Here is a 14,846-nt window from a genome sequence, read left to right on the forward strand (position 1 = left end):
CTGGATCCCAGAAAAAGAGCCACCATGCGCTTTACTGATGTCTGTGGAATATTCTAACGTTGCGCAATCTGGTGGTTCGCCAAAGCTTCTTGATATAGGGCTACTATTATTGCCCGGTCAAACTGAAAAATTGAACGTCCCGGCATTTTCCACGGAATATTATCAATATTACAGCTCTCGTTATTCGTTATACACCTGTATTCTCCCGAAGAAGACATATTTGTTTTTCCTGGTTTATTTTTTTCATTCAACTGATAGTGTATACAGATTCCACACACAAAAAATTGTCATGTTACATTCAACAAATTGAGAGTTGATAGGGGAGCAGGACTCTTGAGAATCTGCGTACATTATTTAATTGGTCATCAGCAATCCACCACATTGTTATTGTAATTTGAAAGAAATGGGAGGAGAACTGTAACTATGGGTATTGCAAACAAGTAATCAATATGTAATTCGATGTTATAACATTCAAAAGCTAGCAATAAGGAAAGCTGAACTATAGGAAATCTTACAATTATGAATATTTCAAAGAGATTTATTTCAATGAAAAACATGTTTCGTATTATTCAATTTCATTGAGGTCTTAATAATCCAGAAACTAAATCTATTTTCAACTCAAACAATGATATTCTCTTAGTTTATCCATGTAGAGGTATATCATAAAATTTACGAATAATATTAAAACTATAGCTGAAAGAAATCCTTCCAAATCTTAACATGAATAAGACCTTTAGTTCAACTGACAAAGGAGGGCGACACTCCTCTTAATCCAGTGGGATATTGGATGCCTTGTTTCTAGAAGAATTGGTAAAACGTAGTTAGTAGAATGTCCAGTTGTAGATAGTACTCCTCTTCTGTTCGAGGTCTTGTAAACGGGACTTGTGTATCTTGATCCTATAAGATAAATGAGAAAATATTATTGCGAGTATAATTGTTAATTTTATATTTGTCACAAATTATTCCGGCATTCTCTTTATCATGTCGCAAATTGAAACGTTTAATAAGATTCTGGTTTCGAAAATGAGGAATCTGATTATTTAAATGTATGTTTTCAGCCAGTGGCATCGCTAGAGGAGAGTCAGCAGGGGCCCTGCCTCTCCCTAATTTTTGCTACTCCTTCTGACCAAGAAAAATACAACATGAGTTTAACTGAAAATACTAGTACCTGTAAATCGTAGCTCCCCTTAAAAAATCCTGTTCCTCTTATCACCCTTATTATTGAAGGTGGCGTCTTAATTGTTTTCAGCAGATTTTCCACAGCTCAATTGAAATTAAATTTTTGAACATTCTCGTTGACTGAACCATAGAAATTGATATTCCGAAACAAGGATAGGTATAGTTAATTTCCTAGCAAGTGTGGAAAGTATTACTTTTTGCAAGAGACTGCAGAAAAGGAACTATCCACATGGGTGAAGAATAATATTTTTCTTACTAGCATAAATGAAACACTTTCCCGAAGAGTTTTCGTCTTGACACCGACTGACGTTATGAGAAATGATATTTTTGTGCGCTCAGCCGCATAGAGAAACGAAAATGATTAATGCGACTCTTTAATATTTGCGTGCGGAAAAAACCCTTGTCATTCACTTTCCGCATGCATATGCGTGCGGAAAGTGAATAAAGGGCTTTTTTCCACACGAATTCGAAAAAGTACCTACTACTTTCCAAACGTCAATGCGTTCGGAAAGTAATACTTTCGAAACGCTAGTAGGAAAAACTATTAACGACACTAACGGCCGGTTTCTGAAAAGCCAATACGCTCTATTAGTGTGTCACACACCATCATTTTTGGTTCGTCTGTCAGTGTTCGGAATCCAAACAAATAAATTGTCATTCAACTTAGTACGGTGTTGAAGGAAATGGCTTATTTTTATAAATAAGAGTATTTGAGGAATAGTCCGGGAGCCAGGTGCAAATTTGGTTGATTATTTCCTCTCGAGAGATACTAGGTGAGATGCATCAGATAATAGTAATAAAAAGCCTCGTGAACGTCAGCTACGACTCGGTTGGGGGAAAAAGCGGCGGCAGCCCCCCAAACACGAAAAAAAAAAATACATTCAGTCATTTCCTCCCAACTGAAAATTTGTCAAATTGTAGCTAACCCAATATCTAGAGGAAAAAATACAATCAGCTGGCTATAGCATGGTGGATTATACGTCGATTATGCTATAGCCAGCTGATTGTACTTTTTCGTCTAGATATTGGGTTAGCTACAATTTGACAAATTTTCAGTTGGGAGGAAATGACTGAATGTATTTTTTTTTCTTCGTGTTTGGGGGGCTGCCGCCGCTCTCCCCCCCAGCAGAGTCGCAGCCGACGTTCACGAGGCTTTTTATTACTATTACCTGATGCATTCTACTAATTACCGTTTGAGAGGAACTTGGTCATGCATATCTGTTACTGGCTCCCGGACTAGAACGATTTCAGTATTAATTGATAGACAGAAGAAACGAGGTCAATACCAGTAAGTTTTAATCCTTTATCATTCCCCAGATTTTGTAAAAAGCCGTGTTTATTATTTGAACTTCAAGTTTGAATATACTGGCATTAATCTCGTTCCTTCTGTCTATCAATTAATAGTGAAATCGTTCCTTAAATAATCTTATTTATCAAAATAAGCCAATTTCTTCAACGACAACGTACTAATTTGAATGACAATTTGTTTGTTTAGACTCCAAACACTGACAGGAGAACTAAAATGGGGGTGTGTGACGTCATCACTAAACATCATCATATATCATCATATAATATATATTTCATGATATATGATGATGATTAGTGATAACGTCACACACATAGAGCGTATTAACGTAAAATTCAACTTAACAGATGTCAATTCAATGGTTAAGCGTCATTTGGTTGCTGAAAGTAAGGTTAACTCCTTTTATTTGAACATTCTGCTAGTAAACACAGTGGTCAAGTATTACACGTAAATTGTGCGTCAAGCGTCATTTTGGGTTTCTGAAACGCAATTTAATTTTTCTTTTCAAGTTAAAAGCTCCAGATAACATAGATTAATTAATTTTAAACTGTACAACATTTTAGAAACCTAAATGGATTTGACATCGCTGTTAAGTTGAATGTTGTATTAGTCGAACAAAGATTTGATCAGTCTTTCAGAAACTGGGGGTAAGTTTTCAATGAATGATTTTGGCTCGAGGTGCAAAATTTTTGGACAGACTCAAATCCACCAATTCAAATAACAATGTAAGGTTATTTGAGGGGGAACTAAGAAAATCTCATAGAAAAGATAATAATAATAATAATTGTGATGCCAAAACCTAAAAGTCAGCAACCAGCCAGAGAACAACAACAAAATAAACCACATTGGCAAAAAAGGCTAGAAGACAAAGTTCATAGCATCCGCCAAGATATTGGGAGGCTCACCCAATTCGCAAAAGGTTCGCCGTCTAGAAGATTACAAAAAATGGTGAATATAATAATGGATCGTCACCAGCAACATACAACGAATCCAAACAATGAAAATGCCCAACAACTTTTAGACACACTGAAACATAAACTTAGTGTGTACTCCGAAAGACTCAGAAGATACAATGAGAGCTATAGAAGAAAACAGGATAATATGATTTTTGAAAACTCCGAAAGAAAATTCTATAGAATGTTAAACAATAATATGTCAGCAACACCAGGAAGTTATCCAACCGTCGAGGATATTGAGAATTTTTGGACAGATCAACTGGCTACACCAACCCCCTACAACTTCCAGGCTGATTGGATAAGAAGTGCAGAGAAATCCTGTGAGACAATAGAACAAATGCCGCATAACGCAGTTTCAATAGAAGAATTCCATGAAATATTGAAAAACACACACAATTGGAAATCACCCGGCCCAGATGGAATCCACAACTTTTGGTTGAAAAAATTTTGGTGTATACACGGCAGGCTAGTTGAAACCATAAATGGTGTTATAAGTAATCCAACGGAAATGCCCAAATTTTTAACAACTGGGACCACTTACCTCTTACCGAAGGATATGCAACACACAGCGGATCCATCAAAATACAGACCAATTACATGTCTACCAACAATATATAAAATCATCACATCATGTATAGCATCTCGTATCTACAAACATTGCGAGACAAATAATATAATGACAGCACAGCAGAAAGGATGTTCCAAGAATGCACTAGGATCGAAGGAACTGCTGATAATAGATTCCATCATATGCAACCAAGCCTTCAAAAAACACAGAAATCTTTTTATGACATATTTTGACTATAAGAAGGCCTTCGACTCTATTCCACATGGGTGGCTGACCAAAATTTTGGAAATATACAAGATCGATCCAATTACAATAAACTTTCTGGAGTATGCAATGTGCAACTGGAGAACGAATATCGAACTCTCTACGGCGAACATAACTACTAAAGATATTCCAATAAAAGGGGAATTTTCCAAGGGGATTCGTTGAGTCCCTTATGGTTCTGCTTGACGCTGAACCCCCTTTCTAAACAACTGAGTGCTACTGAAAAAGGTTTCAATGTCAAAGGAAACAGAAATACTATTGCACTCAATCATTTGCTATACATGGATGACCTAAAACTTATAACAGGCAACAAAAACCACTCGCAAATTATGGTCAAACTGGTGGAAAATTTTTCGGAAGACGTGGGGATGAAATTCGGATTGGACAAGTGTACTATTAGCGTAGTGCGTGGAAAAATCCAAGATGAACCGATAGCTCTCTCCAATGGACAGGAGATAGAAGCAATGAAATCGGACGATCTCTATAAATACCTAGGAATGAAACAAAACCGACGAATAAACCATCAAAGAATGAAGGAAGACTTAACAACTGAGTTCATTAGGAGAATCAACAAAATTTTAAAAACAAACCTCAACAGCAAGAACATGACGAGAGCTATCAATACATATGCATGTTCAATTCTTACATACTCTTTCGGTATCATTCCATGGACCAAAACAGATATAGAAAACCTACAATGCAAAATGAGAACCTTGATGACGAAAGCACACAAGCACCATCCGAAAAGTAGCATTGAGAGGACGACACTGCCGAGGAATAAAGGAGGCAGAGGTCTGCTAGACCTCATGGAACTTGCCCATGGGCAAATTGAATGCCTACGAACATACTTCAAAGACAAATCAGGCATGTCAGAGATCTACAAAGTACTGTGTGAAGCAGACGAATCAACACCTTTACAACTGCACAAGGAGCAATTGTCATACAACCACCAGACAATCCAAGAAAAACTGCAAAGATGGAGAAAAAAGCTCCTACATGGACGACATTTCAACGAGGTGAACCAGGATCATGTCGACATTGAAGCGTCGAACTATTGGCTCACATCAGGTACGATGTATCCAGAAATGGAAGGTATTTCTTTTAGCAATCCAAGATCAAGTGATCTCAACAAAAAATTACTGCAAGCATATCATAAATGATCGAACTATTACTGACGATCGATGCCGGTATGGGTGTCCAACGAATGAGACAATCCAACATATCACGGAAGGATGTCAAATGTTTGCAGGAAATGAATATAAAGAGAGACACGATGCAGTAGGAAAGATACTACACCAAGAAATGTCAACTAAATTAACACTAATTCATTCTGAAAAAGTGCCATATTACAAGTACCGACCGGAAACCATCCTGGAAAACGAACGCTATGAACTGTACTGGGATCGTACAGTTTTGACTGATAAAACAGTCCCTCACAACAGGCCAGATATATTGCTAGTTGATAAACATCAAAAGTCAGCAATACTCATCGACGTAGCTATACCTAATAACAACAACATGCGTCAAAAAGAGGTCGAAAAATTTCAAAATATAGGGACCTCGAATTTCAGATAAAGCGCCAGTGGGGATTGATATCAACGAGAACTATTCCAATTATTATCTCAACATCAGGAATAGTACCCAAAAATCTCAAGAGAAATATCAAGCAATTAGGACTTAGTGAGTATATATGTAATATAATACAAAAAGCTGTTCTTTTAGGTACACCAAGGACGGTGAGAAAATTCCTAGGAAGCGAAGGACAGGTCCAAGGATCGCGTGTAAGAGGACCAGAAGTTCGACGAGAAACAGGGGGACCACAAGGACCGGACACGACCGAGCTCTACCCTTCTGATATTTTAAATATCTGGGACTGAGTGAAGAAGAGTGAGAAGCCGACGGCGTATAGGCAAAAGTCGGGATAATAATAATAATAAATAATAGTTTATTCAGAAACAGATACAAACTTAAAGTTACAATCTTTACTGAAAAAAAACATTTAATCGCTGAGACAGAATTGGCTCTGTCTGTTAACGATGTTAACAATACTTTTGAAAAAAAAAGAAACAATCCACACTGCCAGAGGTAGTTTGCCATCGGTATAGGGTGATCCACAACCGGGGTGCAAAGGCGAGTAACAATCGGTACAAGTCTCAATCAGTGAATATACAGTCACAATCGGTAATCAACTGGTTACTATGTAATGTGTGTACATAGGTAGGTTTTCAACTCAGTGTTCCCTCTAATTGATTTGTAGCGTTTATTAATTCGTGTATCATCTTTCTCCCATTCTCTAAAAACCAGACTTTCACATTTCTTTTGAACTGTTTGTAGTTCTTTATAATCCATAAATTCTCTGGTAGCATAGTATAGATCCTAGGTGCCCATTATTCAGATGTTCGCTTTCCTATTCTTTTCTTTGCTACTTGTGTTGCATATCTCATAGTTCTGATTCGATACGGCTGTTCTGTATTTTTTAAGATGATTTTTCCCTTTCTGATGGACCCAAGGATCGTTGCAAAGAAGATTTGGTATGGATCTAGTACTCCTGCTATCCTGTATAGTTCATTACTAGGAAAAGTGATTGGTTTATTATAAATTATCTTCAAGATCCACTTCTGATATGATTTCTATTTTCCGCATATACACACTATATACTCCTCCCCACCCCAAAATTCCATACGAAATCTGCGACTCTACCAGAGAATAATATATTGTCATCAGTTCACTTGTGGTAAGGTATTTCTTTAGTTGTCGAAATTTGTAAAGTAGTCCGCGGAGTTTCCTCACCACATTATCCACATGCACATTCCATCTAAAATGTTTATCTATAGTTATCCCCAGGTACTTGATTGCATTCTTCTCAGGAATACGCATGTCCTCACCAATATCAAGAAAATTGATATGGGGAAGACCGGACTCATACGAAGTAAATGGCAAGTACTGTGTCTTACTAAGGTTGATCGTTAGTTTTTGATATTGAAACCATATTTTGACTCGTTTAAAATCTGTTTCCACCTTGAATTTCAGTTCATTCCACGTTTCAGCTTGATAAATTACTGCCGTATCATCCGCAAAGCACGGTATATCACCCGATGTTGTTATTTTCAAGAGACTGTTCATATAAATGTTGAAAAGAATAGGCCCCAAGACAGTTCCCTGCGGTACGCCGTATCTTATTTCCCTCATTGAACTATTGCGTTCACCAACATTTGTAAGTTGTTTTCAGTTTTTCAGATATGACTTCGATAACTCAAACGCTTTACCACGAAATCCATATCTGTACAGTTTATTCAATAACTTTGGATGGTCCACATTGTCAAACGCCTTGGCTAAGTCAACAAAGATGGCAAGTGTCGGACGTTTTTCATCTAAGCTTCTGTAAACGAGGTTTGTGAATCAAGTAATCCCATCTTCCGTGGAGCTGTTTTCACGAAAGCCATATTGTCTGTTTGACAGCACATTGTTCTTATTCATTACTTATATTAGATGTAAGACAAACATTTCTTTATAACATACTTACACATATACACAAAAACAAATATTTATTGAATAATATTGATCATGAACATTTCACTAGGCAAAAAAAAGATCATCACGTAAAAACATCTCTGAGTAGTACAAAAATCGGACAACGAAATATGTCTTACCTCATTCCAAAAATTTTCAATTTTCTGCCCTCTGAACAAAAAATAAATATAATAAATATAAACTCTAGTTACATGTTGAAAAAAAAAATTAAAAAACTACGTGCTTAACTTGAATAGAGATCTAGTTCGATCTCTGATCGACTAACCCTATGTCCTACGTGAGCGACTAATGTTACGACGCGAGCGACGCCAATTTTATGTACTACGCGAGCGATGTGAGCAGCGCGACTTTTTTTGTCCTACGTTGAAATCTACAAACGCGACACGACGCGACATAAATATGGTTGGGTTGGGATTGTGCATTGCGGAAGATCAGTCCGTTGTCATACGCTTGTAGAGAAACAGTTATAATGAGGTGGTCAAGAAAACGTAAATTATTCATATGTGAAAATGTGGCTTCAAAAATGCTAATTGTAAGACTCAGAAAAATGGGAAGAAAGAGAAATCCAACAAATTACATTTTTTTGGAACGAATGAATTTTGGAGAGTTTCACCACTTATATAAACAATTAAGGACTTCTCCGAATTTATTCCACAGTTATTGTAGATTGCTTCCTACAACATTTGACTATATAGAAACAACCAAAAAAAAATCTAAGAAATACGTAAACCATTACTGAATTGAAATTTTTTTTTCAATCTGCATGGATACCTGCGTATTACATATAAATAAGGTTTATTTATTATTACTCAATGATATATTAACCTCAACTATATTTATTTCCTTCAAATGGATATTTCTTCAGCATTAGTAATATAAGTTATGCGTAAATAAATGAAGTGGAATAATAAATGATGATTATTGGTGGGATTTCAAATAAATTATTTATTTCCATGAAACTAATATTTGTTTGACCATAGATCCAATAAATGATTCATTAACTATAATTATTTTCGATAATATCAAATAAACACTTCTCTCAGTGTATATAATACTATAGTTAATTTGTCAATCTCACTTGTTTCCCCCAGTTCATCGGCAATTCTACTCCATTCTCTATCCACCAACAGTCGATTATGATATCTTTTATCAGTCTTGTCCCAGAGTATACTGGAATTTCTAACAGCCAGTTTTAAAACTTCGTTTAAATCATTCATTGTAGAGCGGTCGAAGCAAACGTGCCTGCATCAACAAGAACTACTGAAGTTCGCGCGTATTCCGCTTGGAAATATCAAACAATTTGATCGCCGACAGAGCGCGAAATTCGGCTGAAACAGTTTTACGACCGATACGACTGCACGTAGGACAGCGCTATTATATTCCAATGTTTGATATATCGCGTTTGGTCGCGTCGCGCTAATCGCTCGCAATGATTCGCTCACGTAGGACACAGCGTTACAGACTTTTTTCGATGTTTATGTTGTTGTTCTATCGTATGGATCAATATATAAAATGTCAACTCGATTATGTAAATCCACAAATTATTTAAAAATTTTGTTTGTTGTTAGATTTTTTTCTCGTAGTTGTATCTAAAATAGGTTAAATGTCAAGTATTGTAGATATCATATACATAATATATAAGAAATACTGTAAATTTAACTGTGCAAAACCCACGCGCAACTTAAGTTTTAGTGGGATTTCAATGTTTATTTACATCTCAACTATTCTTTTGTTATCTATGTAAAACATTTTTTTGGTGAATAAACTTATTATTATTATCCGACTTTTGCCTATACGCGTAGGATTTATCCTCGCCGTCGGCTTCTCACTCCTCGCTAAGAGGAACATTCACTCAATCCCAGATATTTAAAATATCAGAAGGGTAGAGCTCGGTCGTGTCCGGTCCTTGTGGTCCCCCTGGTTGTCGTCGAACTTCTGGTCCTCTTACACGCGATCCTTGGACCTGTCCTTCGCTTCCTAGGAATTTTCTCACCGTCCTTGCAGTACCTAAAAGAACAGCTTTTTGCATTACATTACATATATACTCACTAAGCCCTAGTTGCTTGATATTTCTCTTGAGATTTTTGGGTACTATTCCTGTTGTTGAGATGATAATTGGAATAGTTCTCGTTGATATCATTCCCCACTGGCGCTTTATCTGAAATTCGAGGTCCCTATATTTTGAAATTTTTTCGACCTCTTTTTGACGCAAGTTGTTGTTATTAGGTATTGCTACGTCGATGAGTATAGCTGCCTTTTGATGTTTATCAACTAGCAATATATCTGGCCTGTTGTGAGGGACTGTTTTATCAGTCAAAATTGTACGATCCCAGTACAGTTTATAGCGTTCGTTTTCCAGGATGGTCTCCGGTCGGTACTTGTAGTATGGTACTTTTTCAGATTGAATTAGTGTTAATTTAGTTGCCATTTCTTGGTGTAATATCTTTCCTACTGCATCGTGTCTCTCTTTATATTCATTTCCTGCAAACATCTGACATCCACCCGTGATATGTTGTATTGTCTCATTTGTTGGACACCCATATCGGCATCGATCGTCGGTAATAGTTCGATCCTTTATGATATGCCTGCAGTAATTTCTAGTTGAGATCACTTGATCTTGGATGGCTAAAAGAAAACCCTCTGTTTCTGGGTACATTGCACCTGATGTGAGCCAATAGTTCGACGCTTCAATGTCGACATGATCCTGGTTCACCTCGTTGAAATGTCTTCCATGCAGGGGCTTCTCTCTCCATCTATCCAATTTTTCTTGGTTTGTCTGGTGATTGTATGAAAATTGATCCTTGTGAAGTTGTAAAGGTGTTGATTCGTCTGCTTCACACAGTATTTTGTAGAACTCTGATGTACTTGCTTGATCTCTGAAGTATTCCCGTAGGCTTTCTATCTGCCCACTAGCAAGTTCCATGATGTACGTAAGACCCCTGCCTCCTTTATTTCTCGGCAGTGTAGTCCTCTCAATGCTGCTTTTCGGATGGTGCTTGTTTGCTTTTGTCATCAACGTTCTCATTTTACGTTGCAAGTTTTCGATGTCTGTTTTGCTCCATGGAACTATACCGAATGAGTATGTTAGAATTGAACATGCATATGTGTTGATGGCTCTCGTCATGTTCCTGCTGTTGAGGTTTGTTTTTAAGATTTTTTTGGTTCTCCTAATGAACTCAGTCGTTAAGTCTTGCTTCATTCTTTGATGGTTGATTCGTCGATTCTGTTTCATTCCAAGATATTTATAAAGATCATCCAACTTCATTGCTTCTATTTGCTGTCCATTTGCGAGAGTGATCGGTTCATCTTGTATTCTTCCTCTCACTACGCTGAGAGTACGACATTTGTCCAAACCGAAATCCATACCTACATCTTTCGAAAAATGTTCCACTAGTTTGACCATAATTTCTAGGTGGTTCTTATTGCCTGTTATCAGTTTCAAATCATCCATGTACAGCAAATGATTGAGGGTGGTAGTATTATTATTTCCTTTAATGTTGAAACCCTTTTCAGTAGCGTTTAGCTGTTTAGAGAGTGGGTTCAGCGCCAAGCAGAACCATAAAGGGCTCTTGGAGTCACCTTGGAAAATTCCCCTCTTAATTGGAATCAGTTTGGTTTTTATGTTTGCCGTGGAAAGCTCGATGTTCGTTTTCCAATTGTCCATTGCAAGCTTTAGAAAATTGGTTATAATTGGATCGATCTTGTATATCTCCAAAATTTTCTTCAGCCAGCCATGTGGAAGTGAGTCGAAAGCCTTCTTATAATCAAAATAAGTCATGAAAAGGTTTCTATGTTTCTTGAAGGCTTGGTTGCATATGATGGAATCTATTACCAGCTGTTCCTTCGATCCTTGTGCATTCTTGGAACATCCTTTCTGCTGTGTTGTTATTATTTTATTTTTCTCGCAATGTTTGTAGATACGAGATGCTAAAAATGATGTGATGATTTTGTATATTGTTGGTAGGCATGTTATAGGTCTATATTTTGATGGATCCATAGTGTTTTGAAAATCCTTCGGTATTAGGTAAGTGATACCTGTTGTTAAAAATGTTGGCATTTCTGTTGGATTATGTATTATGTTATTTATGTATTCGACTAGCCTGCCGTGCAGACACCAAAACTTCTTCAACCAGAAGTTGTGAATTCCATCTGGGCCTGGAGATTTCCAATTGTGAGTGTTCTTCAATATTTCCTGTAGTTCTTCAGACGTTATTACACTATGTGGCATATTTTCTATGGTCTCACATGATTTCTCCTCTCTTCTTATCCAATGCGCTTTGGAGTTAAAAGGAGTTGGTGTTGACAGTTGATCGGTCCAAAAACTCTCCATATCTTCGGCGCTTGGAGGACTCACTAATTTAGTTGACGTTTGTTCATTAAGCATTCTATAAAAGTTCTTTTCGGAGTTTTCAAAAATCATATTGTCATGTTTTCGTTTATAGCTCTCATTGTATCTTCTCAGTCGTTCAGAGTATACACTTAATTTTTGTTTGAGTGTATCTAGAGTTTCTTGAGCACTTTCATTGTTGGCGTCGTAGTTTGCATGTCGCCTATAGCGATCCATAATTGCATCCACTATTTTCTGTAGTTTTCTCGACGGAGAACCTTTTTCAAATTGTGTTAACCGTCCTATATCTTGTCGGAGGCTATGTACTTTTGCTTCTAGCCTATTTTGCCAATGTGGTTTGTTATGCTGTTTTTTCTGTGCTGGTTGCTCACTTCTAGGTTTTGGCTTCACACCGAGCACTGCTGATATTGTAGAGGCTGCACAGTAGGTAATAAGATGCAATGACTCTAGGTTTTGGTCATTCGAAAAAAACGGTGGAATTATCTCTTTGTTCATTATGTGCAGAATATGTGAGAGTTTTTTCGATGTCTTCAGTCTAGGAAGAATTGGTCGTTTAAGAGGATCAGTACCCTCGAATTCTATAAAATATCTATTCATTGTAACAGATAATTGCTCTAATAGATCTCTTCGACTTTCTTCTCGGTTTTCCATAGTCGCAGTTTGTATATTCCGCCATTGATCATCTCTTGCTAGTGCCAAATCTCCGCTGTTTTGTTCCTCAGTATTAATTTGTGCATTGATGTTGTGTTGGTTTTCAGCACAATCGTAGTTTTCTTCAATTGTCACTTCGTTGTTAGTGGGGTTCCTATTCTGTAGCCTCAGTTGGACTTCATTTTTTATTGTGTTAAGTCTCTCATCGGGTACAAGTTTATTTCTCAATATGACCCGGTATTGGTCGGCTACTCTTTGTTCAGAAACTTGAAGTTCGGGATAGTTTCTGTGGAATTCTGCAAACAGCTTTTGCCGGTAGCCTATTTTATCCTCTTCCATATTAGTTACTTCATAGTATATGCGCATGATCGTTTCATTTATCGAACTTGTCCATTTCATGCGTCTTCTTGGTAGACCTGCTTGGGTGAGTGCTGGTTGGGGATCCTGCACAGCACCTTCAGCAGTCGGAGAAACTCGTGTTATTCTTCTCCTAGAATGTTGAGATTGTGGAGGCGTAGCATTTTGATCGACAGACGCCCGTCTCCTTAGCACTCTGTCACCGACGTCCCGCATACTGTCATGTCCAGCGCCGGTTCCAGACACGCCCTGACGAACCTCAGGCAGCGGCTCTATATTTCGATTCCTTAAATTCACCATCATTCATGGGTTCCTCCGTGTCGTGGGGGAGACGGCCTTTGATCGCTTTTTACGATCCGCAGAGCTACGGTGGGAGAATTCTTGAGCTGCTTTCCACACGGCTTCGTCCGTTACCCTGGACAGGGACCCTTCGACAGGTTACAGCTTCCCGGGTCAGGGAGCTCCTGGAATCTGCGGTGGGCAGGAGTCGATTCAACTCTCCTGATAGGTGAATCGCTAGGGATTTCCTACCGCTACCCATTTATTATTATCAGACATCGAAAACTTGCAACGTAAAATGAGAACGTTGATGACAAAAGCAAACAAGCACCATCCGAAAAGCAGCATTGAGAGGACTACACTGCCGAGAAATAAAGGAGGCAGGGGTCTTACGGACATCATGGAACTTGCTAGTGGGCAGATAGAAAGCCTACGGGAATACTTCAGAGATCAAGCAAGTACATCAGAGTTCTACAAAATACTGTGTGAAGCAGACGAATCTACACCTTTACAACTTCACAAGGAGCAATTTTCATACAACCACCAGACAAACCAAGAAAAACTGGATAGATGGAGAGAGAAGCCCCTGCATGGAAGACATTTCAACGAGGTGAACCAGGATCATGTCGACATTGAAGCGTCGAACTATTGGCTCACATCAGGTGCAATGTACCCAGAAACAGAAGGTTTTCTTTTAGCCACCCAAGATCAAGTGATCTCAACTAGAAATTACTGCAGGCATATCATAAAGGATCGAACTATTACCGACGATCGATGCCGATATGGGTGTCCAACAAATGAGACAATACAACATTTCACGGGTGGATGTCAGATGTTTGCAGGAAATGAATATAAAGAGAGACACGATGCAGTAGGGAAGATATTACACCAAGAAATGGCAACTAAATTAACACTAATTCAATCTGAAAAAGTACCATACTACAAGTACCGACCGGAGACCATCCTGGAAAACGAACGCTATAAACTGTACTGGGATCGTACAGTTTTGACTGATAAAACAGTCCCTCACAACAGGCCAGATATATTGCTAGTTGATAAACATCAAAAGGCAGCTATACTCATCGACGTAGCAATACCTAATAACAACAACATGCGTCAAAAAGAGGTCGAAAAAATTTCAAAATATAGGGACCTCGAATTTCAGATAAAGCGCCAGTGGGGAATGATATCAACGAGAACTATTCCAATTATCATCTCAACAACAGGAATAGTACCCAAAAATCTCAAGAGAAATATCAAGCAACTAGGGCTTAGTGAGTATATATGTAATGTAATGCAAAAAGCTGTTCTTTTAGGTACTGCAAGGACGGTGAGAAAATTCCTAGGAAGCGAAGGACAGGTCCAAGGATCGCGTGTAAGAGGACCAGAAGTTCGACGACAACCAGG

The 14,846-nt window shown here is 37.9% G+C and overlaps 1 protein-coding gene across 3 annotated transcripts in view; it reads right to left on the bottom strand.

Annotated features, from left to right (window-relative positions):
- Nucleotides 1-297: 297 nt before the first annotated feature.
- The window catches only part of LOC123675032 (dynein axonemal heavy chain 7-like), a 122,518-nt gene continuing 107,969 nt past the window's right edge, over nucleotides 298-14,846 (bottom strand). Inside the window, exon 37 of one of the 3 annotated variants that reach the window (XM_045610259.1) lies at nucleotides 298-897. In XM_045610259.1, the coding sequence (XP_045466215.1) occupies nucleotides 734-897 (164 nt within the window). In that variant the 3' untranslated portion in view covers nucleotides 298-733. The remainder of the gene's footprint in view (nucleotides 898-14,846) is intronic. The other 2 variants (XM_045610258.1, XM_045610260.1) reach the window with 2 other exon arrangements.

The sequence above is a fragment of the Harmonia axyridis genome, chromosome 3 (assembly GCF_914767665.1).
Source record: "Harmonia axyridis chromosome 3, icHarAxyr1.1, whole genome shotgun sequence".
Classification (NCBI taxonomy): Eukaryota; Metazoa; Arthropoda; class Insecta; order Coleoptera; family Coccinellidae; genus Harmonia; species Harmonia axyridis.